We start from the raw sequence: 27292 nt of genomic DNA, 5'->3' as shown, positions 1-27292 counted from the left end.
CAGCTCCCCAAGGACTCTGAGGATTTTCTGGGAACCCCACCAGTGGCTGGGAGCACCCAGCCCTCTTTCCCTGGCATTAGTTTGTCCTAGGTCAGGATAAGGTTCTATGCATTTGGCTATAAGCAAGACCTACCCCAGCTGTGGTCATGGGACCTCGGAAACCAGCACCAGGTAGGGGCTGGAGCTCAGGCCTGCACAGCTCTCTAAATGTGAGCAGAAGCTCCTGAACCAGCTGTCAAATGCAGAGGCCCCGGAAACTGCATTTTCATAAGTTGAGGAGAGGCAGTTCTGCACACTTGGAATTGAGGACTGCTGGTCTGTGGTGCTGGGTGGGAGCGTCTTGTTTTTCCTGCCACCTGCAGCTCTGATGCCAACCTGAGAGCTACTTTCTTCCCCGGGATGGGGCTACCCTGTTTCCCTCTGCTTCTCTGAGGTTGCTGGTTAAGAGGGCGTGGGAAGGGGCTGGGAACAATAAGCAAGTGCCCTCCCTACCCCAGGAGACGGCTGAGCACAGGCCTCAGACTGTGCGGCAGCTCCCTAGGCCCCTGGGACCGGGCCCGCGGAGGGTGAGTTTCCGCCTCTGGGCTGGAAGGCAGGTTGCGGGGGGACCTGGTGGTGCTTGGGAAGCAGCAGCTGCTCCCACGGTGGAAGGCAGATGCTGGGCCTCCCCAGGTCTTGGCTCAGAACCAAATGCACCAACCTCCCTGCCTCCCTCCACTCTTGTTCTCCTGAACCAGCACTGGCTGCATTCACATCAAAGAAAAAACATTTCAGGAACCAATTCATTTTTCTCAAAACATATTTATGACTCCTCTCAGGACATCTTTAAACACCTTTGCCAGGATCTTCGGAATGTGTAGAACGAACTCTCACGCTGTACCCCACGGCCTGCCCTAGGCCTTGGTGAGCAGGCCCCGCACGGCTTGCACGATGGCATCCCTGTCAATGCCGAACATCTTCAGCAGCTCCGCTGGTTTCCCACTTCTTGGCACCTGGCTGACAGCCAAGCGAGTGACAGTGACACCAGGCTCGCCCACTACTGCCGAAGCCACTGCCTCACCTATGCCACCTGGACAAAGGAAGGGAGGCAAGTCAGGTGATGCAGCCTCAGGGTGAGCAGCGGGCAGGTCCCTGGAGCCCCTGGCTGCACCCCCAGGCCCCGAATCAGTCTGAGTTTATTCCCTTCCCCAAGGACGGCGGGACGGCATCTACATCACCCTGCCCCACACCTGTAGCCAGAGCAGACATCACTAATCGCAGTGCTTATTTTTTTTTCATAAGCCCAAATATGGCCCCTGGATCATCTTTAACACCATCCTCTGAGAGCTGTCATCCACTGACGAGCATTTGCACTTGACCTCAGGATCAAAGCTCACCTATTCCCCTGGGGCCTGCCCTGGAGGAGAGGGTAGTGTGTACTTGTGGAGGATGGCTTTGTGAAGAACTCATGAAAGCCAGAAATTTGTGTTGCTTTCCCAGTTTGATTCTGCGCAACAGACTTAACTTTCAAGTACTTTAGGGACATGACCACTGTGTGCTCTTCTCAGCAAGGCCAGAACCCTCTGTGGGCTTCCTGGGTCAGGCAGGGATCCAAGGAGCCATTCCAGCCATTGAGTTCACCGGTCCCCAGGCCACGCCTAAGGTCTACTAACAGGCCAAGTCCCAGCTGCTCTGGGTTTCTTGGGCCACAGCTACCCTCCTGGGGCTGGGATAAAGGAGCAGGTCCAGCCCTGGGCCCCCAGCCCTCCCAACCTGTGTGCCCCTGGCTCTCCCACCTTCGTAGTAGTGGTCCTCCACGGTGAGGATCCTGCCCTTGGTAGCACGGGCACTGTCGAGAATGAGCTTCTTGTCCAGGGGCTTGATGGTGAAAGGGTCCAACACGCGAATGTTGATCTTCTCTGTGAGGGGAGAAGCAGCGGGGCGGGCTGAGGGGAAGGAGCTGGGCACCCTGGGAGGGGGCTCACCCCCGCGTCTGTTGACCCACGATGCCCGTGTCCCCCGCACCCACCCCTGGGAGCCTCCCTGGCCTGATTCAGGGGCAGCTGGTCTCAGGGAAGACAAGGAGTGCCCCCCCTCTCCCGTCACGCCCTGGGCTGCAGGATCTCAGCCTTTGGACGGCCAGGGAACGTCCCTCCGACCTCCCAGGTGCCTTTGAAGCTAAAGGGGGGGCCAGAGGGCCTCCAAGTCTCCGCCCCGCGGTACGGCGAGGGCTTGTGGGGGGAGGGGGGGGCTGTGGCTGCCGGCAGGAGCGTGTCAGGTCAGGAGGACGGGTCAAACCCTCCCCGTCCTGCTCCTGCCCTGGCCCCCCCCCCAGCTCCTCAGAGCTGCCTGGGCCTCTTTCATCTCCTCTTTGCGTATCAGTTTCTACTCACATTTGAGGTCATTTTCCTAAGGACGCCCACGTCCGCCTGCTTGCTCAGCATGGCTGAAATCTGTTGATTCTACTGCAGGGGAGGCTAATGCCTGGCTTCCGTACAGCTAACATGTGTGAGCTCGCCATGGTAATATGCCAGGTCATGTTTATCAAACCCTCAGGACGGCCTCGTGGGAGGGTGACAGTACCTCCATCGTGGATGGGAAAATGAGGAACAGGGATGCGGAGTAACATAGGCCAGCTAAGCAGATTCAGGCTCCAGGGCCGCTGATCTGGCCACCATGCTGGGCACACAGTAAGTGCGCCAAGCCTGGCTTTTATTAATAGCCTCATAATTGAAGTAGATGGGATTCTTCCTCTCACTCCAGACCTGGTCTGCAGTCAGCGCCCCATCTAAGACTTTGTGGGTCCTGCCCTCCTTACCTTTCTTCAGCAGGTCAGCAGCGGCCAAGGCCTCGTGCAGAGTCACCCCAGCCCCGATCACAGTCACCTGGTCCTCCTTGCTCTTCAGGACCACCTGGGGGCAACATGGGGGCCAGTGAGGCTGAGAGGCTGGTGGCCTGGGGTGCGTCCTGACCTCAGGCTCGCTCTACGGGGCCTCACTGGGCCATAACCCACACTGACCTTGGCTTGTCCAACTTGGAAATCCTCGTTGTTGTTGTAGATGATGGCGTTTTCTGGGCGGCTGGTCCGGATGAAGCAGATGCCCTGGAATGAAACAGAATAACTGAGGATTTCAAGGCGTAGGACATCCAACCTCGAGGACCAGAATCTTTCCTCTGCACTGCGCGCCTCTCCAAATGCTCCTGCATGAGAGCCAGCCCCAAGCCCCAGGTGGGAGATGACTTCTCCATCAGGTAGACTGGTCTCCAAGAACGGCTGCCCCCGCACCCCGAGCGCTGTGGCTTGGCCCCGCCCTCAGACAGAGGAAAGAACCAGGTGGGACACTGTGGTCAGGACTCAGTCCCTTCTGCCTTGGAGAATCCAACTCAGGGGGGACAGACAGATGTCAGCTGCCGGACTGGCAGGGGCTGCCGGGATGCTCAGTAGGGAAAGAGTGTGGTGATCAATTAGCAATGCCTGCCATGCAGCAGGAAGGGTGGTGTGTATATCATTTTTTCCTGGTCTAACTCTTCAAAGCCACGACAGAAACGCAAGGTCAGGAGACACCACTCCGGGGCAACAAATGAGCAGCTCTGGGCCTGCGTGCTAGCCTCCTCTCCGGCCCCTCCAGGGAAGAGCTAGCCGCCAGCTGAAGAAAGATCAGGTGTGTGACCCACCTTTGTACTGGCTGCTAATTCCACTGCCTTCTCCGTAGACACCCCATCGCTTGGGTAGAAGACAGTTGACATGGGGACAGACCGAAACATGGCCAGATCTTCCAGGGCCATCTGGGAGGGCCCATCTTCCCCTGGGGTGTGGGAAAGGATGGGCTGAAGTAAGATCCCCACGTGTGGAATGGAATTCTGGCCCCAGCCCGTTCCAGTAAGCACCCTGGCTCCACTCACCGATGGACACGCCGCAGTGGGAGCCGCAGAGGTTGATGTTGCTCTCGGAGATGGCCGCCATGCGAATCTGGTCGAAGGCCCGTGTAAAGAAAGCTGCGAAGGTGCTACAGAAGGGCACCGTCCTGTGACGTGTGGCACAGCCCACGGCAACGCTCACCTGGGGGCAGAGTGGGTAGTGTCAGCCCTGAGGAGGCAGAGGGTGGCCAGGGAGCCCAGGGCCCCTCGGGGCCCCCTCTTGGGAGGTGGGAGTTCTGTCATCCTAGTAACCATTTAATTCTCCTCCTCCCACACAAGTGGTCCTGTGTATCTACGGACTCTACTCTGTTTCCAAACTCCTTTGAGTCAAAATAACCATTTCAAAAGTTCTCTTAAAATCACTGTCCTGGGGAATACTTTTCTAGCAACAAGCAAACCCTTTCATACAGCAGGCTGGTAAGCTTGGCTGTGGATGGTCCATCCTTCCCAGGCCTCTGCAAGTCCCCTCCACCATCTCCCTGCCACCCCAAGGCCTCTGCAGAGGCCAGCCCTCACAACCCCTCTGTAGGCCTAGAGGCCCCAGGCCTCAAATCCTGGCCCAGAAGCACTGAGTACAGGCATCGATTCCAACCTGGCACCACCTCCACAGCTCTGAAACCCACCAGTTGACAGGAGCCCTCCTTCCCCAGCACCTGGGGCCTCACCAGCCCCCACACCCTCCACACCCTGCCAGTTTAGTCTGGACCCTACAGCTGCCAAGGCCAGAAGCCAACGACAACTTCAGGTTCAGCTGGAGGAAGAACTTTGGATGCAATAGAGTCAGGTGGCCTCCAGGGGGAGGAAGCTCCCGGTTCCTAAGGGCCTGCAGGCCAGGCTGGGCTCCTCAGCCAGAAGGAGCAGATGTTTTGAAAAACAGGACAAAGCACTGTTCCTTACTTGAGGACCAGAGTTCCTGACAAGGAGCTGTTAACCCAACTATGTGCATGGCAGGGGTCCACAAGGTTCTCTCACCTCTGTATCCCACAGGGTGGCAAGTGCCAGAGCCTTGAGCATAAAAGGGCTCAGCAGACTTTGGCTGCTAGACCCATTAAGGTCCAGCCTGCTGGCTGTGCCTGCCCTTCCACATGGAGGGCATCTACCCCAGGGAAAAACCATCCACCGCAGCGCCTGGCCTGCATGCAGCAGCCCTTGGTCAGCTCCCCCGTTTGCACTCACCCAGCCCCTGGGTGTCACAACACCCCTCCCCAACCAGTTACTTGAGGTCAAGGGTCCATGCTAGGTCCTACCTGTTTCTGGGGCCTAGCAGGAACCTGGCACTGCCAACACAGCTGCTCAAGGGAGCAGGAGGGCTTCAGCCCTGCCCCCACACCCCTCAGACCCCAGCTGCACCCACCATGTTCTGCTCGGCAATGTAGCACTCGATGAAGCGGTCTGGGTGCTCCTTTTTGAAGAATTCTGAGAAGGTAGAATTCTTGGTGTCCCCATCCAGGGCGATGATGCGGTCGCTAGCGTGGCCCAGCTTGGCCAGGGCCTGCCCGTAGGCCTTGCGGGTGGCTATCTGCAGGGAGGAGGGTGGGAAGACTGAGTGCCTTCGGGGGCATGTGGCCTGGAGCCCCTGCTCAGCCACTGGGCCATGGCTTCCACCCGGGAGGAAAAGGATAAAAATAGGGGCAGCAAAAGGAAGCCCAGCAGCATATGACCCTGTGGAAACGCCTGTAAGGTTGCCAATGAGAACCTAAACAAAGAATGTCTTGGGAATCGCTGTAGCCCCTTATGCCCAGCTGTGAACCATCTGAGCTGCAAAAGATGTCCTGACACCTCCACGTCCCCAACCCTGTGAACTCACCCCACTCTGCATGAGAATACACTGAGGGCCTGGGAGTCAGAAAGCCTGACTCAGGCGGTATCGATGGGTCCACACTGCGGAAGGCCCAGAGCTGGGCACGCCTGCCTACTAGCCTCTGCCTTTGCCTGGACAGATGCAGGGGAGTCCTGAGCTCAGGCCAAGGCCACGATGGACAGGGGAGGGGAGGACTTGAGAGCTGTCAGCTTTGATCTCAGTGGCTTGCTGTGTGACTAGGGGCAAGTCCCCTGCCCTCTCTGAGCCTCTGCATGTAAATAATTTCAGAGCTGGCTGTCCCCATGAAAGAACTGGCAGGAGTAACATCTCAGGGTTCCTCCTCACCCTGAACTAACCTAATCTCTCTTCTCTTTCCTTGTCCCACCCTCAGGGAACCAGAGAACTATTCCCACCCCAGCCCAGCCAGTCCAGAAAAGTGAGGCCCAACTGAGTACCTTGTCCCCAACTTTGTAGCTGGGCGGGGTGGGCATGCGGATGTTGGTGACGTCCACTGAGGGGGCGTCCTCCTGCGGGGGAGTCGCCAGAATCTTCTTTTTGCTCTGGATCTGGCTGTAGATTTCCTGGATGACCTGATCAGCCATGTTTTGGGGGAGGGGCTTCCCATGCCAAGACTCCTTATCTTCCACCCCTGTGGGTACAATGTGGGAGGGCAGAGGGACAGGTAAGGTGATGGCTCCCAGAGGACCAGGAAGCTGCTCGGGAGGCCTGACCCTCCACGCCAGGGCAGGCCGCCAGCGCAGGGGCCAGGAAAAGAGGACCATGGCGCCCAGCACTCAGCGGCAGGCCCCCACTGAGTGGCAGCACGGTGGTCCAGAGCTCCCGGGGGAGTGGGCCCGCGTGGGTGGATGAGTGTGGCTGGCGTGCCGCCCCATCTCGTTCTCTGCGTTACCCCCCCCCAACCCAAGCCTGCACAGAGTGGGGTCTGCTGTAGAAATCACTCAGTGTGTTGAACGGGTTGGGAGGGGAAGCTGAGGACCCGGGCGGGGTGAGCACCGCCAAGGCCACCTATGCATCGGTGAGCAGCAGACTGCGCTCTAGCCCCCAGGTGCATCTCCGCCGTGGCACTTCGCTGCGTGGGGACCGGTGAGGCTTAATATCCTCCCCCTCTGAGGTCACCTCAGATGTTACCATAGCCTGGGGACAGCCAAGGACTAACCCTTCCAGGCAGCCTGCAGGAGCTGTGAGGTTTCCAGATCCCACATGGTGGTCACACCCCGCGGCCCGTGTCCGCAACACGGAGGCCGTGACAGTACCCCAGAGTCCTCGCCCAGAAGGCTCCCAGAGCTGTACACCGCTTCCCAGATAGTAGTGCATGTCCTCATTTACCCTCAAGTCCATGCAGGCAGAGGGGGATGAGACCCCCGGTGGGCAAGGGGACAGCCGGGCACGTGGCACAGTGAAGCCAGCCTAGGGCCTGCAGCCAGCCCTTTCCGTGCGGATATCCCTGGGCAAGTGCCTGGCCACTTCCAGCCCCGTCTTCCCAAGGGGCAAGGGACATCCCAGCCCCAAGCACGGGTCTGGCGCCCACGGCTAGGTGTTAGGGAGGGACCTGTGTCTGCGTGGCTCTCAGGTTGGGCGCAGGAACCACCTTCCAGACCCTCCTGGGCCACCCACCTGCACAGGCCTCTGAAAACACTTTTCCGTTACATGAGGGGTACCCTGCTCCCCTTCTAGGGGAGCATGTAGGTCTCCCCAGGCTCTCCTGGGGCTCCCTGCATCAGCCCTTCAGCTCAGGGCAGACAGCCGGAGCTGTCAAGGCCACTCTGCAAATGCCAGCCAGGGAAGTGTCCTCTCTCCTTACCCACAGGCCTCCCTACGTCCCTCCTCTCCTGCCTGTACATGACCCCCCGTCGAGACCCGCAGACCAGGGTCTAAATCCCAGTTCAGCCACACTGCCCAGAGTTTCCTGCTGCCCCTTCCCCCGACTGGGCACGCTCCGCTGAGGAAGCAAGGGACTGGCTCTTCCCCAGACACAGGCTCTCAGAGGCACGCTCCCCGAACCTCCACCTCTTCAGTCAGCCGCAGGGCCGGGTCCCGGGTGCTGGGTGGAGGGAGACGCGCGCATACAGACCTGTGATGCCTCGGCCCTTGAAGGTCTTGGCAATGACGGCCATTGGCTGGTTCTTAACCTGCCCGAAGGCCTTGCACAACTCCTCCACGCTGTGTCCGTCGACGATAACGGCATGCCAGCTGGGGACAGACGGGGGGGCGTGAGCGGTGAGGGCCCTGAGGAGGGTCCCGGGGAAAGGCCTGCCCCCGCTCCACGGCACGGCTGTGATCAGGAAGAGAGCTGGAGGAGCTGCCTCAAACCTGCCTGTTTCCAATTTGGGTTTAATTTTCTCCTTTCACGTTGTTTTACTTCCTCGTGTTTGCCTTTGAACAGACGTTCCTCCTCTCTCCTAAGTAATGCAAAGCCTAGTTCCCTTATTGTCTCTCATTCCTGAGCTATTCATTTCCTACTGAAAGCTGCTTTTGGGACAATGCACTGGGTTTGGAATCTACTACTAGATTTTTGATGAATTTTTAAGGGACACATCAGATCACTCCATAGATGCTGGAAACTTGTATAAAATAAGCCATGTTGTCAAACATCCAGAGGGAGGAGGCTTTCTCTTTCAGACAATCCCTTTGGGGGCTCTGTTGGCAGATTAATAGAAATAGAAGTAGCAGCTCACACTTACCGAGTGCCCACTCTGTGTAGGCACGGGGCTGAGCACATATTAACCCATTTAAACCTGCTGTTGTCCCCACTTTATAGACAAGTAAACGGACATACTCAAGGTGGAGTAACCTGCCCAAGGTCACACAGCAAGTTAAGTGATGGAGCCAGGACTTAAGGAATCTGGCTTCCTAGCCACAAGGTTATGGACACAGACCCAAGGATGCTGCCAGGGTTATGCTCCAAGTCCCCAGCCTGATGTGGCCTTGAGGTCTATCCCTGAGGCATTTTATGGCTCTGTTCCTTCCTCTGTCCGACAGAGAATCTTTCCTCTCTTCACTTTCTCCCTCTATAGGGTCACTCAGAGATAACAGCCCAGTGTCTGTTCTGTGATCGGGTACTGCGACCCCACCTCAACCTCCTCTGGTCATTGGCTCGTCTATGAAGGGTGGCCTTGGAGGCCCTGGGCCCTCAGAGCCCAGCTGCACAGTGGCTTGTATCTGCAGCAGGGGAGGGACATCAAGGTGAGGTCCCCTCTGGTGACACCCATCCAGGTGGACCTCCCTGTTTTGTAACAAGTGACCCTGAACTCACAACCATCCAAGGCCCATGGGGAAAATCTGGAAACCCTATCTCCCACTTCCCTAGGAGAGGGGCCTGCTCCTCCTCCTCAGGCTGGCTGGTCACAGGGGGTGACCAGCGGACTGATGCACTGAGCGAGCCTGGTCCACACTGCACACCTCCTGCCTCCTCACCCAGGAGCAAGGTGAGGATGTGTAAGCTCACATTATGTGAAAGCTCTGAGAGCCACCGCACCACTAGTGTGCAAACAAAAGAACTCAGAGCTGGGTCTCAGCCCACAAGTCCACGGCACTGGCCAGGGCACGGCCACTCTAGGTCCAAATGCCCTGTGAGTCAGAGCCTGAAGGAAGACCTTCTTTTGATGGCGCTTAACTTCTGGCTTCAGCCCCTGCACCTGCAGAGCTTCTGGCACAGAGGTTTCCCTTGCCATGAGGGTGCTCAGGCCTCCGCCTCGTACGTACCCGAAGGCCTCGCAGCGCTTCTGGTAGACGTCCATCTGGTGCTGCAGCGGGGCGGGGTCGCTCTGGCCCAGGCGGTTGATATCAAGAATGGCGACGAGGTTGTCCAGCTTGTAGATGCTCGCGAAGGCCATGGCCTCCCACACGGAGCCCTCTGACAGCTCCCCGTCTCCCAGCAAGCAATAGACGCGGTAGCTGCGGATGGCGGGTGGGTTAGAGGCTGGCCCCTCTCCCCTGGCCCACGTGCCCCTGGCCTTTCCCTCTGGGACATGCAACAGCGGTGACCACCCCAAGTCCACACCCAGTGAGGAAGGGGCTGTGAAGGAAGCTGTCGGGAGCTCCAGAAAGGAGGACCAGCTGCCAAGCAACAGAGCTCCAGACTGCAGTCTGGCCGGTAAGATCCAGAGAATCAGGGGCTGTTAGGGCACGAAGAAAACAGTGAGCTTCCCAGGGGCTACCGACTCACGCTGGCTGGGAGGGCCTTGAGCCGCCTGCTGCAGGGGTGCACCCACGCCTCTCTGCCCCACCACGGTCCAGGGCGGCTGGGGCAGCCCGGGGACTCGCGGGGCGGGCCAGAGGGACGGGGACCTTTCTGCTCAGGGGAGCTGGGCTGGGGAGGCCATCTGTGGCGCACACCAGGCAGCATCCGAGAGGGGGCTTCCGGTGAACAAGAGCACTCACGAGGCGGCCGGGGTCACGGCGGGGGCGGGGGCGGACTAGGATGGGCTCCTCCCAGAGTTTTGGGGCTGGGTTTTGCCCAAGACTAGAGCTGGGCCTAGGCTTTCTCCACCCAGGGTCCATCTCCGGCCCTCAACACAGGCAGCCGTGACTGTTCCAAAGGCAGTGTGACACGGTAAAAAGAGCCATGAGGTTGGGATAAATCACCCAGGAACAACCTTCCCTGGCCGGGGAGGGTGCAGCCAAGGGGTGAGGCTGGAGGCAGGGAGGCCAGTTCAGGGACCTTGACCCCAACCCCCAACCCACCAACTCTGCTTAGCACTGAGTCACCCTCTCAAGAAGGTAAGTGCAGTTGTTACTCTCCAAAAAAACCACACAGACAAGGACACAGGCTCAAAGGTCAAGGGACCTGTCTGAAGATCATGCAGTTGGGGAGCAGCTGAGAGAGGATTCAGACAGGCCCAGCCCAGACTGTCCAGTCCTTGCTGACTAGGATCACACGCAGCGGGAGGAGCGGCGGGACCCGGAGATCCTGCCCAGCGTCCAGCTGTGTGACCCCGGGGAGTGAGGCTGGTGCCTGGATGGCTCGGAGAGGGCACAGCTGCCCTGCTGCTGAGCCAGTCGGGCCTCCAGGCCTCCTTGGTGCAGGGCCAAGGCAGGAGGAGCTGAAGAAGAGGCGGGGACGGCTGTGGTACCATCAGCATGACTCAGCACCCCCACAGGCCTCCAGTCAGGGAGGGCTCCTGCATCCTCCCCGTGCCATGCCAGGCCTGCCACCTTCCCTTCTGTGGCCGCCAGCAGGCCAGGCCGCTGGTTCCCCCACCAGGCACAGAAGGACCCAGCACCCACTCACAGAGGTGTATCTGAAGCTGGGTCCTGCCGGCTTCAAGGGGGCCCAAAGACACTGTAGGGGTGGGGTCTGGCACGGGAGCTCCCCAAAGTGACCAGCCGGATGGGGCTAAGCCAGAGAGGCTTGTAGGAAACCCAGCTTCCCCGGAAAGAGATTCCAGGGAAGCAGACTGGCTGCCTTCCCAACCCCACACGCACTTCCAAGGAATTTGAGCGGGGGCCAAAAGTGGAGTCTCAGCATAGCCTCAGACTCAGGTCAGAAGGGCACCCTGGGGAGACACTGGGGGTGCTTGTGAACAGGAAAAGGGGCCCTGCAGAAGCCAGGGCTAACCCTGAGGCTGTGTATTGCCTGAAGCTGTTAGATTTGGGGTGGAGGCCACAAATGCCCACAGCCCTGAACCACCATGAAAAGAAGAGACCCTAACGAGAGGACCAACGTTTGTTGCAGGAGTTGGGAAACCACCTCAAATATCCAAAGACAGATGACGGTCTAAATGCATTACAGCATCCCCATAAAACAGAACAATATCCAGTCATTAAAACTAGCTCTTGACAGGGTGCGAGAAAGTGTTCAGATTTTTCTAAAAAGTATTAGGTAAAATTGTATAAATATTAGGATTATAAATGTGTAAGTTTCTTCTCACAATAATGTGGAGGAAACAGGATACACTGTTAAGCGACACTGAAATGGGGGAGGTGGTTAAGACGGAGGAAAACATTCATTTCTTTCTTTCTGGCCGCGTCACATGGTATGTGGGACCTCAGTTCCCTGACCAGGCCACTGAGCCCATGTCCGTGCATTGGAAGCGTGGAGTCTTAACCACTGGACCACCAGGGAAGTCCCTTGTTTCTTTTTAATGCATTTCTATTTTCAGATTAGTACGCATTTTATAATAAAATTATTTAAAAGAGAAATGGGGATTTCTGGGTTCAATTCCTGGTTGGGAAACTGAGATCCCACAAGCCACGCAGTGTGGCCAAAAAAAAAAAAAGAGAGAGAGAGATAGAGAAATGGAAAAGAGCCAATTGGATGTGTGTTCCTGGTTGATGGCTGGACAGACCTTACTGGAGGCTGGATCTGCTCTATCAGGACCTCTGGCAGCTAGCACAACCTGATAATTCCCTTGACCCCTTGGCCTTAGCCAACCCTGGCCACTGAGAAGCCAGCTAAACCCCTTCTCCCTACAATGGCTTTTTCCATTATGTTAGGGTCAGGAAATGACCCTTCACGAGGAATTATTTCAAGCAACTGTAGAGAATAATTAACTCACAGCTCTGGTTCTGTGCCAAATAAAATACTCTTAAACACACATCCCATTCTTTGTGACTTTCTTCACTTCATGGTGAATCACTTCTGGGTGTAGCTGAGCCTGGCCCCAGACCCAGCCTGGGAGGCTCTGCTGTCGGGTATCACTGGCCTGGGTCTAGAAGGCCTCACAGCCACAACCTACCTCCAGGAGAGCTGTCTCAGGCGCTTCCCCTGCACACAGTAGGTGCTCACTGGGGTGTAACATCCAGCCAGGCTCCCCGTAGCCACCTGCCACCTGCAGGCCAGGCGCCCTCGGCCTCTGCTCTGGGAAGCTGCCCACTGACAGGGCTCCCCGAGCCTCCTGTGCTTCCCTCAGGCCCCTGAATATGGACTCTGGATGCACATCCTGGGTTCAAATCCTGCCTCCACCACAAGGCAAACGTCTTACTTCAGTTTCCCCATCTGTGAGAGGAATAGCTGTAACCACGTCACTACCCAGCCCATGGGCTTACCAAGATGAAACCCTAGAGAGCACAGAATACAGGGCCCCAAACGGTAAAGGAATGAAGAAACCACCTTGACAGCCTGTAGCCAACACTCCTCCCCTCTGCAACAGAGACCTGTCTGCAGGCCACGGTGGACAACCTTGTAGCTGAAACCTGCTTCGAGGGGGGTCTCCTCCAAACTGCCCAATGCTGCAGCAGCAAACCCCTCTGACCAGGCTGCTCACCTCCCACAAGTCCATCTCTCCAGTGCTAATCTCTTCCCTGGCTGACAGGTGGGGCTCAGGGAGGCCCAGAACCCCCCACCCCCGAACACCCCATTTTCTCCTCTCCCAAGGTAAAAGTGAGTGACTTGAGCCTGGGTTCTCGGCACCTCGTCAGGCACTGGTGGCTGGGGCCTCCTTAGACGTCCAGGGTCCAGGCGCTGGGCTTGGGGGCAACACGGGAACTCAGAAGCCAAAGCACTCTGGCCCTCGACGCAAACCGGACCCTGCCGGTCACCATCCAGGGACTCTGCGCAGGTCCCTTCACTCCTTTGAGCTTATTTCCTCATCTGAAAAGGGAGCTGGTCCTGGTACGAGCCTCATGCCACACACGCACGGTTAGTTACTCAGTTCCTAACCAGCCCCGGGTCAGGCAAGGAGGTGCCTGGGGGCGGTGAGAAGCTGGGCCACCAGGACCCCTCCCAAAACCGTCACTGCGGGGGTGGGGAGCGGGGGTGTTACCTGGCTTTGTCGAAGTATTTGCCCGTGTAGGCCATCCCACAAGCGGCTCCGAGGCCTTGGCCAAGGGAGCCAGTGGCCACGTCAGTGAAAGCTTGTTTCTGTCATGACAGAGGGCGACAGTTACCCCAGGCAATGTTTCCCAGAAGTGCCTCCCAGGGTTCTGGCCCTGTGGCCTTGGACGCCCCGGGGCCACACCCGACCCAGACCCTGGGTGCAGGCAGGTGTGCAGGAGGCTGAGTGTGACTTCTCATTACTCCCTCGCAGCAGTAACTGTGGGTGTGGTTCAGATACCAGCTCAGCCCGCGGGCCGCGGTGTGACCTCGGGCCACCGACCGACTCTCTGCGGGCCTTGGGTCCCTCATCTGTAAATAGAGCCCATATTATCCACCTGGTGAAGTGGTTGGGAGAATTCATGACAAACTGAGTATTTGGCCCTAGGGGGTCCCAGATGCGGTGTGACAGCTTTCATGGGAACCCCCTGAACTCCAAACATTTGCGGCGCCCTGAGGAGCACACCAGGTCCCTTCCCCGGGCGTCACCAGCATCCTGCTGCGACTCCCTTAGAGACTCCCTGGTGAACCTCTTCTCTCAAGCTGTCTAAGTAGCCAGGGAGGCCCAGCGGGGGAGGGAAGCTGGTGTTTGCTGCTTGAGGGGGGAGGGGGAAGGGAGGGGGGAGGGGGAGGGCCCTCCCTCCCTGCAGTCGACCCAGAGCGCCCCGGGCTGGGACCTTAAAGGTCTCGCCCCTCAGCACCAGCTTGGGGTGAACAGAGCACACCCCCCAAACACCTGCTTCTTCCTTCCTCACGTGAATGCTCTCCTCCACCCTCCAGCACTCTCGGCTCCTCAGTGGGTGCCCTGCCCTCTCCCTGCCTGCCTTGAGAAACAGGAAGTGGAGGCAGAGGCCTGGCGAGGCTCCCGGTAGGGTGCACTTACTGGGACAGGGTGCCCGTCCAAGTCGGAGCTGATCTTTCTCAGGTTCAGCAGCTCTGCCTCGGGCAGGAAGCCGGCTTCAGCCCAGACGGCATACAGGATGGGCGCTGCGTGGCCCTGCAGGGGATGCGTGACGGGGAGGGGGCGTCAGATGAGGAGCTGTTCCCGCCACGCCCCGAAACCCGGGGCCTGGCCGAGCCTGCCCGCTAGGGTATTCCTTTCAGGGAAGGAAGCAAGGGAAGGCCACTTCCCCTCCTTTCAGCCCTCTCCAGCCCGAGGTTCCCACAGCCGAGGCCGAGCGGGCCCTAGAACAGGTGCAGGGGGAGCACAGCTGTGAGGCCGCTGAGGCCAAAACCCCAGCAGGCAGCCGGCCGCCCTAATCCCTGGGTTCGGCCTGTGAGCCAACTTGGACAGACTTCTAAGCTCTCAAGCCTGCCCCGAGAGACCAGAGGCCACGGAGCCAGGCCTGGGTACAGGTGGATTTCGGAGGTTCACGGCATGGTCTGTGGCTGTGCTTCTCCTGCGGGGCCGGGGTGGGGCGTGGTGGTGGGGTGTCCGCGTGCCCCGTCCCAAACCTTCTGCAGGGCACCACCACCCCTGAGGGAGAGCGCGTGGCCCAGGTACTGGCACAGCAGAGACATGTGCAGGAAGCCACAGAGCCGTGCCCCGGACTTGGACTCCAGCCCTGCCTGTCAACACCAAACACGCGTGGAACACCAAGATTATTTCCATTATCCCCTACCTACTCATTCAGTCGTTTATTCCTTAGCTTGGGGTTAAGCTTACCAACTGGGTCAGCACAGAGCAAGACACCGAGGGCAGGGCCGGGCCAGGCCGGGCAGCGCAGGTGGAGAAGGAGCCCAAGTGGGGAAGGGTGGCGAAGAGCGGTGAGGGGCTGGGCTCACACCAGGGAGGGAGATCCCCTTCCCACCGTGCCAGGGCCCTCCCCGCGCCAGGTGAAGGGCAGCGGGCTGGCCTCTTACCTTGGAGAGCACAAAGCGGTCGTTGTGCGGGTTCCGGGGATCCATGGCCTTGTAGCGCATGGCGTGGAAAAAGAGGACAGCCATGATCTCGGCGGCGCTGCAGCATGATGTGGGGTGGCTGCGGCCCAGGAGAGAGACGGACACACGCATCACGGCCCTGGACCCCTGAGCTCCAGGGCTCACCCCACGCCCACAAACAGGGACCTGGGCGTGCAGCTCCCAAGGAGTCACCAGCCTGGCCCGTCAGACAGTCACGTGCTCTTCCCTCCTGGGAGGGCCGCACGGGGTCTCAAGGAGGCCACTGCTGGCCGCACGGGGGCTGTACCCTCCCCGGGGCCGACGGTCTGGACCCTTAAGAGTCGTAGTGATTGAAGGATTCCAGGGCTGGATTAGAGTAAGAAAGGTGGAGGGGTCCAGGAGACCGCGGTGGCCCCTCTATGGCCAGTGAGTGAAGTCCCAGGGGACAGCCCAGGACTCTGCCCACGTGTCGGGGCGATTTGGCCTCCCAGGCCCCCAGGCGTGCTGGGCCTCCCATGGCCATGGGCAGGGGCTAGAGGACCGAGGCTCTCCGCAGCCTCCACCCACAGGGTTGGTAGAATGAAAACTGGGGCTTTGGGCTCTCCAAGAGCATCCCTGGGCTACGTACTCAGCAGCCTTTTAATGGGCCTTCTGAGGGCTGGTATAGCCACCGGAAGCCATGCTTTCGCACAGAATTTAAAAGGTAAAGCAACCTCTTATCTTCTACAAAGGCTACAATCCTGAACAAAATAAAAATTCCTTCTGCCTGAGACAAGGACTGGGGTGGGGCTGACAACAGCAAGAAGAGCCCACCCTTCCAGGCCTGGAGTGCGGGGGTCAAGGGGTCTCCCTTTTTCTATTCACTGCACAGTTAGTTGAATGGCTACTGGGCAAAGGACTTACCCAGAGAAAGTACAAGGATTTAGGTCTTAGACACATGACTTATTCAGGTTTCTTAGGACCCACTTGAGCGATTCAGCCCCAGCCCCCAGGAGTGGAGACGGGGGTTCCTGGCAGGACATGCTGTAATTCCTGAAGCCCTCTGGTCCACGGTTTGATTACAACGTCAGCCTCAGGGCACGCGCCTCCCAGCTGCCCCCTCCATGCCGCTCAGCGCAGCCCTCTGCCGGGGCTCTGAGGCCCTTCACACTGAAACATGCCCACTGCCAAACCCAAGGGCACATGCACCATCTGGAGTTCACGTGGGCCTCCCTCCTCCCTGCCAGCCGGCTCCCCACACGGGTTAGGGGTGAGTCACTCCCAGAGCAGACACATTAGTAGAGAAATCTGGAACTGTCCATGCTGTTTTAGTACCCACGTTCCCAGCACACAATCAACTTATACTTAACCATTTCTATGAACTCCTGGTCATGGGGAAAGACACTAGACCTGAAAGAGGGAGGTGAGCAAATGTGAACGAGAAACCTTTCCCTGCCTGACAGGAACCCAACTCCCTTGTCCCTAGTGCAGAATTCAGCTAGGGAACACCCCAGTCAGCACCGGCCAGGCTGACCTCCTGCCCTTCCCCTCCTCGGGCAGCCCCATCCCTGAGGAACCCTGTTTCAAAACTCATGACCCTGTTAGGAGAACAGCAGGGGAAGGATGTGGGTGGACAGCAGGCCAAACTGCTCTAAGAGGAAGAAGGCAGGTACAGGACAGGGGCTCAGCCTGCCCCGCCCACCCGGTGGCTCCCAGGAAGGGGCTGCTGCACAAGCACTTTCTGCACACGGTGGAAGTGTGCCCGGCCTGGGCAGAGCTGATGTGGAGGGAGGGAGGTCACCCATGAAGAGATGCCAGAAGTTGAAAAGTAGTTGATTTTAACTCTTCCTTGCAAGGCCCACGGGGGTTGAGCCTACAATATTTTATTTCCTCCGAAGTCTATAACCTGGACATACTGCTGGCCCTACCTTCATACCTGCCCAATGAAAATATACAGAATAAGGGATCCTTGGGGGCTGGGTATCTGCCCCACCCCACCCAGAGCTTTCAGGGAACTCCCTCTGCGAGGTGTCCCAGGGTGGGGATATGGGCCACTCAAGATGGTGACTTTAGCACATGCTTTACTTCCCTGAGGCTCAGCTTCCTCACTTATAAATGGGGTGTTGTGTGAAGTCCAGGGGTCTGCACTCAAAGTGCCCAGGTCACCATCAGCCACCACCATCTGCTAGAAGACCAGATGCTACACTTCTCAGTGCCTCCAACTCCTCATCTGCAGGTTGGGCCCGCGACCCTCGGCTGACCTTGACCCTTCTGCTGGCAGGCAGGAGGCAAGAAATGAGCTGAGGGTCGAGGTGGGGCTCTACAAACTATGAAGTGCAGAATATATGGGAGACAGTTACTCTGAGGCTCGACCTACTAGAGGAACTTCAGTGTACAGAGTCTGTGGCCTGAGGGCCTGAGCTTCTCCTGCAACCCCAGCCTGCCCTGGGGGGACAACTGTGGGTGCTCCACAGGACATCCCCACGAATGCAGACTGGCTAGAGGCAGGGAGGGGTGGGGCAGGGTGGGAGGCTGCAGGGAACTTTACTACGTAACTCTTTGCGATGCATGGGGGTTACAAATTTGTTCTAAAACCTGCCCACTTATTCCCAATTAGTTCAACCTATGAAGGTGGTGCTGAGGCCTTAGAGTTGGGCCTAAGCACGTCTCCCCAAGGCCCCCACCCCCAGGAGAACACACATTCTTCCAGACGTGCAACACCCCCCTCCCCCCCCTTTAGTACTCACTCTGCCTGCTCACAGGTTTCCCTGCAGAAAAAGTGCAGAGAAGATCCCTTACTCATGTGGCTGGGCTCCTCTCCATTATCAAGAGATAATGGTGCCAGCTGCCATAAGACGGCCCTTCCCCTCACCCTACAGATGCCATACACGTGCCTCAAGGCCTTAACAAATAAACAAACCAGGGAAGTGAGCACTGCAACAGCCTCTCCGACGCTTAACACAAAGAACAATAAACGGTTATGAAGAAGAAATAAGTACCTGAAGGAAGAAGTAAGAAATATGAGTTGAAAACCAACAGTTAAGGTCCAACCTAAAAAGTAAAAACATGCAGTGAGCTCAAAGACAGTAGAAAGATAAAAATCAGAAATTCATGAAATAGGAAGCAAATGTACAATTTTTAAAAATCGAAGCCAAGAGTTAGCTCTTCAAAAAAGAAAAAAAAAAAAGACTAAAGTTCCAGCCAACTTCTGATAAGGCAGGATCCCGAAAAAGAAAAGGGCTAGAAGTGGAAACAGGAGCATAAGAAGAGATGATAAAATACTCCAAACAACCTGATACAAATAAATTTGGAAAGAGGAAAATATCTAGGAAGAAAACAATTTACCAAACCTGGCTCAAGAAGAAACAGAGAACCTGAGTAACCTTTTAACTATTAAAAAACCAAACTGACGGCTGCAAATGCACATTCCCTAAGACCCAGCAACTCCACTCCTAGCACCACACCCGCAGCAAAGTGTGCAGTGACGGAGACCTGAAAACCACCCACGTGTCCATCAGGAGGATGTTTACCAACAATATATTCCTATAATGGAAAACTACGCACCAACCTCAACAAGATCTCACAAATGTGACATGTGAACAAAGCACACTGCAGACAGATCTCGACAGCAGGGAAGACCATCCTGTTTACGAATTCATACAAACTATAAGGAAAACAATAAAATGTAAAACTCAGTGTATAGTTCTTTGTGGGGGAAACCCTCCTCATACAAGGAGGGAGGGACACCCATCAGGTTCTAAAGCGCTATAACATCCTAGTTCTTAAGCCTGGTGACAGGTACACCTAGGTTCATTATTCATAACATGTACATCATTTATATTCTTTTTTAAGTATACATTTATTAAAAGAAAAAAAAATACTCAGGCAAGAGAATCTCAGGATGCCAGGACAGAAGCCAATCTTGTTCTTCCCGTTCCTAGAAACATGTGGGCTGGCTCCTGCCTGGAGAGATTGCCTCCATACCTCAGATTGTGAAGGAACAGAGCTATGCTCCACACCACTTCCTCCAAGAAGCCCTCCCTGACCACGCTACATAAAATACCTTCTTCAGGACTTCCCTGGTGGTCCACTGGTTAAGACTCTGCGCTTCCACTGCAGGCGGCTCAGGGAACTAAGATCCTGCACGCTGTGTGACATGGCCAAAAACCAAAAACCAAACAAAACCTTTTTCCCCCTTACTCACACTTGTCGCCAACTGAAATTATGTGGCTATCTGTTGCCTGTCTATCCTCTTAGGTGCAACTCCAGCTCCAGGAGGGCAGGGAGTTTGAGCCTTTTCACTGTTGTATCCTCCAGCCGGAATAACATATGGCACAAAGAGCACACAAATAAATGATGTATCCTGGCTCCAAGACCCTAGGGATGTGACCTCTCTGAGCCTCAGTTTCCTCAGTGTAAAATGGAGATAGTAGCAGAATCTGACTGAATAAGGTAGTGTGTATGTGTAAAGAGCTTGGCAAGGTGCATAGGAAAACGGTACTTGCTCAGTAAATATGAGCTCTAAAAATATCAGATATTATATGTATAAATACAGCTGATTCACTTTGTTGTACAGCAAAAACTGGCACAACAGTGTAAAGCAATTATATTCCAATACAGAGCTTAAAAAAACAAACAAAAAATCAAACAAAAAACAAACAGAAAAATATCAGATATGAAGTCTAACCTCCTCATTTTGAAGATGGGACCACTAAGGTCCACAGAAGGGAAGTGGCTTGCCCAAGGTCAAGAAGAGCTAGGAGAAAAGCAAAATGCTAAGAGAAAGTGAAGAATGGATAAACAAAATGTAGTATATCCAAGCAATGGACTGACTATTCAGCAATAAAAAGAAGTACTAATTCATGCTACAACGTAATGACCTTCCAAACACTGTGCTAAGTGAGAAAAGCCAGATCCACAAAGACCTCATTCTGTAGGATTCCATTTCTTATGAAATATCCAGAAGAGTTAAAATGGGAAGTGGTAAATTCACTAAAACTTATTGTAAATCACTGTCAAAATAATAAATTTACTAAATGCCACTGGACTGTACCCTAAGAATGTTATGATATGAAAATTATATCTCACTAGAGCTGTAAAAGGCTGGATTTTAAAAGGAAGAAGGTGCTCAGAGCTCAGGAGAGGAAGTACTTGGGTGGCCACACTCCCTTACCCAGTTGTGCAGCCCTCAAGAGATTACAGCCAGGCCATGGGTGCAACTGACTTCTGAGCAAGAAGGCCAAACAGTGCAGGCCCCTTGCCAGCTAGACCCACATGCTGGGGGTATCGCCAGCTCCCGCAAGCCCACCTCATGAAGTGGATGTCACCTGATTGTTCAGGGCAAAAGTGCAGAGTCTGCCTAAGGACCCAGCATCCAGGGTAGGTAGCTGTCATCTGCAGCAATAAGGGAGTTCCTGATTTTGTGGAACTGGGCTCTAGTGACAACAGACCTGCCTAAAGAGGCGAAGTCCAGGGAGGTCAGAGCTGGTGGTCCAGGAGCCACAGTGTGATGAGCTCATGGGAAGCCAGGAGAACATCTCACACCTTAACCAGGTGGCTGCACCAGGTTCCCAGCTTCAGGAAGCAATGCCCATCAGCTCTGCTGAGTTCAGAGGCAAAGAACAGAGTCATTGCAGGACAGCCAGGTGTCCTCACACAGAGTTGGGAAATGCTGCTGCTGGGGTAATCTCAACGGGCTTCTTGCCTCAGTCAGGGCCAACCGGGGTGACGACAGCCCAAATGGAGAAGCAGGCTGGGGCAGCAGTTTTTTGCCCAGAGAGGCTGGACCTACAGGGGCCCTCTGAGCTCTCAAAGCCTCCCTAAGTGCCAGAGCTGGGTAGTAGGGATGCAATTCCAGCCACTTCAAGGTCACGTGGACTCCAAGGACATGAAACCCAAAATAGGAGATGGCAGGTGACTTGCTCATTCTGGTCCCCCAGCCCTACCCCTAAAAAAACCCAGTTTGAAAACCACTTATCTATGAACTTCTCCTGTAGAGATAGGGAAACTGAGGCCCTGGGATGGGAATGGTCTTTCTGACAAGGGCACAGCCACTCAGAACCCAGCTGGTGTTGGATTCCTGTCTCCCTGCGCCCCCCAGCCAGGCCTGGCCAGACCTTATGTTCCCGAGTACCTGCCCCAACACTGTGGGTCAGAGCCCTGGGGACTTCTAAGCACAGCCCATGCCTCCAGATCCAGGCCTGACTCTGATGGCATCCTCAGCTGACACTTAGCACTGTCTGGATAATGCCAGTCTAGCCTGGTTAGGGAGAACTAAGAAAGCTCCACCACAAGCCCAGCAGGCAGGGCCCCTCTGACAAGGCCATTGAGTCTCATCTTTTAAAGCCTGGATGAGCTGGACCCTTGCCACGGCTGCCACAGCTCTCCCAGCACTCAGAGGGAGGGGGAGGTGACCTGGAGCAGCTCTAGCTGCTGTGGGTGCTGCCACAATGAGCCCTCTGTGCAGGCTCTGTCCCTCAGCTCCCCTGACACAGAGGCCAGTGTCCTCACTTCCTGGGCCTGGTGAGGTGCACTATCACTTGGTCAGTGATGGTGCAGGAAGGGGAAAGCTACCTGAGATGTCAGAACAGGATCCTGAACCCCACGGCCTGGTCCTCACTGATCCAGTGTCAGTCCAGCCTCTGCAGTGACCATGAAAAGACTTTGGTCAAAGTGCTGTTTCACCACTGGGGGTATAAGCTCCCCCAGAAAGGAGGCAACCTGACAGGATGGTCACTCTGGCCATGACTGCACAGCGCCAGGGCCTCAAACCTGAGCCTTCACTTGATGGACCACACCCACTGCCGTGAGGGAACAGCTGGCCTCAAAACAAACATCTGGAGCCCTGTTCAAGTCTTCCTTCACTGTTTTTTCTTTTTTTGCACACAGACCTCTTGGCACATGCCTTTCAAAATCTCTTGTGACAGAGGTTGCATAGTAATGTTACTTCCTTCTGAAAAATTAAGTTTTTTCTAAGTATTTCTTTTTCTTTTTTTTTTGGCCCTGTGGCATGTTTTTTTCTAAGTATTCCTTTCCTGTATTTTTTTACACATGCCTACAATGCACAGGAATCTCTGTATCTTACACTTTTTTTTTTCTTTTTGTAAATGGATACTTTGAGTGCAGCGAGTTCCTCTTTAAGGCATTATAATGTAAACCTGGGTACAACTCAGTTGCCAAATCCAGTATCTTTTCCCCATTGAAATCAGAGTTTAACTATGTAACAAAGACCCAGGAGACCCACTGGACACGCTCCCTTTGGGAGCCCCCCACCCCTTGTAAATGTTATTTCACTTCTTTCCAAGGGCCTTCAAATTGAGATCCCCTATCACTGTGCCTGATCTTCCCCTTTCCAGTTTCTCTCCATTTTCTGCCCTGGTGCTGCCTGCCTGCCCAAGAAGTCTTCCTGGTAATGTGAGCCCCTCATTGGACAGCATGGAACAGCCACCAATGACCAGCTTGAGCAAGTCACTTAACACACTCAGCCTCACTTTCTTCATCTATAAAATGTGACACGACAGCATGTCTCATAGGGCTATTCTCAGAATCCACAAGACATTATTAGCAATAAAAGATGCCCTGTGTCACACCAGGGATACCTATTTGGCCACTCAGGAACCCTGTAATTGTCTACGGGTTTTGTCTAGACCTGTAAGATGCTCAAAAGTGTAATGCTATGCTGTGTCTCTCCAGCTAGACCCCCAAGAATCTAGCTAGACAGCTCCTAGCATACAGCAGGGCTCAACAAGGTTCTGCAGGGCAAATGATCCCCTGACATGGTCAAGGGAAGGGGACCCAATAGTACTCACCAAGCAATATAGGTGTGCAGACCTACTGTGTGCCAGGCTGGGGGAGAGGGCACCAAGAGTAAGCCAGGTCCCTCCCACATAATGGGGTAGGACTGATATAAACCCAGTGGAGATAAAGGGTCCAAAGTGTGTGTGTATGGGGGGGGGGGGGGGGGGCGGTACGGGATACTGGTGGGAGGGCAATGGCCTGCCAGGAGAGGTCTAATCCCTTCTGAGAACTGAGTGTCTTAAAGGCACACAGGGTGAGTGGCTACCTACCCTGAGAGTCAAAAGGTTCACTCATTAAAAACATATCCTGTATGAAATGAGCCAGAAGCTAGAATCTTATCTTTGTTCTAAAGAGAAGACTTGGCTGGGAAGGTTCCTGGAAACCATCCCCCACCCAGACCTCAAAATCATTTCGTGAACCCATCACGTGCTGTCTGGGCAGCCTCATGCCAGGCCCCAAAGGACTGGAATCCTTGAAGCCACCCAGTGTGTAGGTGCTGCTGTTGTTCCCATTTTACAGAGGGGGAAACAGGCTCTGAAGTGACTCGCTAGCTGACCCTCTCAACTGACCCCACCCGGATGCCTCTGGCTGCACAGTGGCCAGTTATCATTACCGTCCTTGCAACTGGCCACCTTCAGAGAAGGTTCCTTGGGAGAGGCAACAGCTTTTCTCAACCTTCTGAGCCGGAAGGGCTGGCGGGAAAGAACGTGGGGGGATGGGCCTGTCTTGGGGAAAGTGCATCTGGAGCCTGGCCCTACATGTTCACCCCAGGGCCCTGGGACTGGGTTCCAGGTTCTCTTAGCCTTTCCAGTCTCCCCTCCTCCACCCCATCCCTTCCTGCCCCCACCCCAGAGGAGATCTAAGACCTTCCGTTCACAAGGGACGCCAGGGTTCTGCATCCACGTGGCCACCTTCCTCCTCACTCCCCACTCCTACTCCCCTGGAGTCTCAGCACACCCGCTCCAAAGCCAAGGGTGGCTGAAATATGACTCTTAACAGGAATGTGAGGTGAGAAGGGGAGGGGTGGTCTGAGGTAGGGAAGAGGCCGGGTCCCCAGGCTCCTCTGCAAGATGAAGGGTTAAAACAGGCGCTCTTCAGTTGGGCAGCACGGGTTCAAGTTCCAGCTCCCGCCGCGTGCGACCTCGGCCAACTGACAAACTCCGAGCCTCGCTCTCCCCGCGTGTGGGTGGGACGTTCCCAGTTACCAGGGTGCAAAGGGTCCAGGGACCGCGCGTGCAGAGGGCAAGGCCCAGGCCTGGCTCCCCGCGAGGGCGCACTAAGGGTGGCCTTCCCGGCACGGCCGGCGAGAGGCCCCCGCCCCTCAGAGCAGCGGGGAACGAGGGGCCCAGCCCGCCGGAGGCGCGCAGGGAGCCGGGCCTCACGGAGCGGAAGCCGGGCCGCGCGCGGCGCGGCGCGGCGTGGCGGAAGGCCCCTCCGGCCCGGCCCCGCGAGGCGCGCCCTCCGCCATCTGACCGCGCCCCCGGCCGCCGCCCTCGCAGGGGCACCATGCGGCACGACCCGGCCCCGGCGCCCCCGCCCCCCGCCCCCGCTCACCCGGAGCCGGCCGCCGTGGTGGCCTGGATGGAGCTGATGCGCAGGCGGTTAGCCGTGTCCTTCAGGGCCTGCAGCTTCTGCTGGTCAGGCTTATGGTAGGCCTCCATGGCGCGGCCGGGCGAACGCGCGGGTGCGGAGGCCGAGGACGCGCACGAGGACGCGAAGACGCAGCGCAGCGGAGCTGCAAGCAGCTGCCGAGGCCGGACGCCGCGCGGGGGCGCCTTAAGAGTCCCGGGAGCCGCCCGCAGGGGCGGGGCGCCGGCATCACCCCAGGTCGCCCCGCCCCGCCCCGCCCCCGGGCCCGCGGAGGCAGCCCCGCCCCAGCCCGCCGGCGCTGATAGGGAAACTGAGGCCGCCGGGAGCCTGGGCGCCTCTGGACGCAGCCCGGTCCTGTCCGCCCGCCTAACCTCTCCGTCCCTCTTTCCTTCCCCCGAAATCTGCGGGGCAGCTACGGGCTGCCAGGCGCCTGTGAGTCAAGCGGCAGGACCCTGCCGGGATTAACCACACACACAAATAATGTGATAAAAACTTCAGGTTCTAGGCCTGGCTCAGAGTTCTCCTGTTGACTCGCCTCTTCACTGTAGACCGCTTTCCTTCCTCCACAAAGCCCTGAGTGAAATTGAGAGGGGAGGCTTCGTCGGTAATCCCTTTTTAAAAATGAGCAAACTGAAACTGGCAAGGTCAATGAAAGTTACAGGGCCGGCGGGTGCTGGGCTCTGCCCTAGCAAACACACCCCCTCTTCAAGCCCCAGCCCCAGAGCGGGAGCCCAGGGCTTGAGGGGCCTTGTAGGGGGATAAGGGTTATGAACATGAGAATACATAATAGTAGTAAAGATAATATCAGCTATGTTAACTGAGAAATTACTAGAGGCAAGCTCTTCACAAGTTATAAGGGCCCAACAACACTGCTAACTCTTAGGAGATCACTGGGTTTGGCTGCAGGTCTGTAGGAGCACCCACCTTTGCTCTTGCCAGGTCCCTTGGCCCCCAGGGGGATGAGGAACCCCTGGGAGTAGCGAGGGGACAGTCATCACAGATGCTGTTGGTGGAGTTCACCCACCCCCCATGCCCCAATGAGGTCGATACCCTCCACTATGTCCTATAAAAGAAGCAGCTCCATTTTTATAGAGGACAGAGAAAGGCATCCCCTCAAATCAGTGGCTGAGCAGGGGGCTGCGTCAGATCTGTCTGATGCTGCGCCCCTGCGTGAGCCAAGGGAGGCAAGTGGCCAGGCCTTCCTTGGCTGTGTTCCCTCTGTGCCTCATGCACAGCCCACACGCAGAGCTCTGGGTCATGAGGAACAATGGACTGAATGTGAGTGAGTCCCTTGACCCACCTCTAAGTGCTCCTCGCCTGTTCCTCTGCTGGCCTGGCTCCCAGGTGCCCGGCCAGATCCTAAGCCAAGTGCATCCCATAGCACTTGGCTCCCGCTGGCCCAGCCCATGGAAGCCTGCTGACTCAAGGCTGGCCCCAAAGCTGGCAAGGTCTGCAGGCTGGGACAGTGTGGAGAGCCCCAAGTGTATGTCATGTCAGAGACCTGGCATGCGCCTCTGTCCTCAGTCTGTTCGGAAAGGACATACCTTTGAAACCTTTGAAGCTCTGTGCCTTCAAACTTTGGCCTTTAGGGCAGTGGTTTCCTATTCCAAACCTCAATTTCTCCATCTGCCCAGTGGGACTAATCCTTACCACTCTGCACCTACTTGGTCTGTAATGGTGGCACAGGTCTCTCCATGGCCCTGGGGACCCAGCAGTGATTGAAGAAAATGCCCCTCCACCTGCCCCATCATGGGGCTCTAGGGACCCCTGGGTCAGCTTCTTCTCATCGCAGGATTCCAGATGAATAAGACCCAGTTTAGTATCATCACAGACTTTTGCGTGACCCCACAGCGACCCCCCCCCCCAAGGCCCGGGTGCCTTAGCTAAGGCACAGGGCAGAGCCAAGGTCTAGTTCCTCTTGTTGCTCAACTCTGGGCATCCGGCTGGACCCTTGGACACAAAGGCTCCCACAGTGTTCGTGCCCGTCCAACAGGAACCTGGGAGATGATGCTGAGGGAGGTTCCATCTGCAAGCATGTCTGCAAGAGCAGTGAGCAGGGGCTGGTGGGGGCCTGTCTGGTCATTTCACTCAATCAGTGTGAAGACCAAGCCTCCTGAGGAATGGGTATACTCTAAAGTATCCTGGCTTGGGGACAGAAATTGAGAGGGCCTGTGGGGAACTGTAGCTCCTAAGGGTCCCAAACACCAGACATGACAGTCCCCTAGCTGGCTGAGTCAGGAGAATTGCCTGAAGCGGTTATTCTACATGCAAATCCTTGGTCACCACATCTAACCTTCTGAATCAGAATCTCTGGGGTGGGGCCTAGGACTCTGCATTTCTAAGAAGACCCTCAGATGATTCTGTTTTGGGGTTCTGAGAACTCTCCAGAGGAAAACACTAGGGAGACTTGGACAGACCTGAATGAAGCACTTAAAGTCCAGCTGCGGTGGGGAGATGTCTGTGACACGCTGTAAACAGAGTAAAGCAAGGTTGTAGGACAGCAGGCAGAGTGTGATCCTCTTTCTCTCAAAAATAAAGTGTGCACGTGCATGCATGTGTGCGTGCACGTGTGT

General features: G+C 56.3%; 1 protein-coding gene across 1 annotated transcript; it reads right to left on the bottom strand.

Annotated features, from left to right (window-relative positions):
* Positions 1-781: 781 nt before the first annotated feature.
* On the bottom strand, positions 782-24943 carry TKT (transketolase). Its single transcript, XM_057705169.1, has 14 exons — positions 24684-24943; positions 15336-15453; positions 14356-14469; positions 13423-13520; positions 9422-9613; positions 7791-7909; positions 6154-6347; positions 5252-5416; positions 3883-4039; positions 3655-3785; positions 2999-3082; positions 2798-2891; positions 1776-1898; positions 782-1069 (listed from the first exon to the last, which is right to left on the bottom strand). Exons 1-14 carry the CDS (start codon positions 24788-24790, stop codon positions 894-896), a joined length of 1872 nt encoding a protein of 623 aa, XP_057561152.1. The 5' UTR covers positions 24791-24943; the 3' UTR covers positions 782-893.
* Between the last annotated feature and the right edge of the window lie 2349 nt (positions 24944-27292).

This window comes from Hippopotamus amphibius, chromosome 13 (genome assembly GCF_030028045.1).
Source record: "Hippopotamus amphibius kiboko isolate mHipAmp2 chromosome 13, mHipAmp2.hap2, whole genome shotgun sequence".
Taxonomy (NCBI): domain Eukaryota; kingdom Metazoa; phylum Chordata; class Mammalia; order Artiodactyla; family Hippopotamidae; genus Hippopotamus; species Hippopotamus amphibius.
This window is presented reverse-complemented; position numbering and strand designations above follow the sequence as displayed.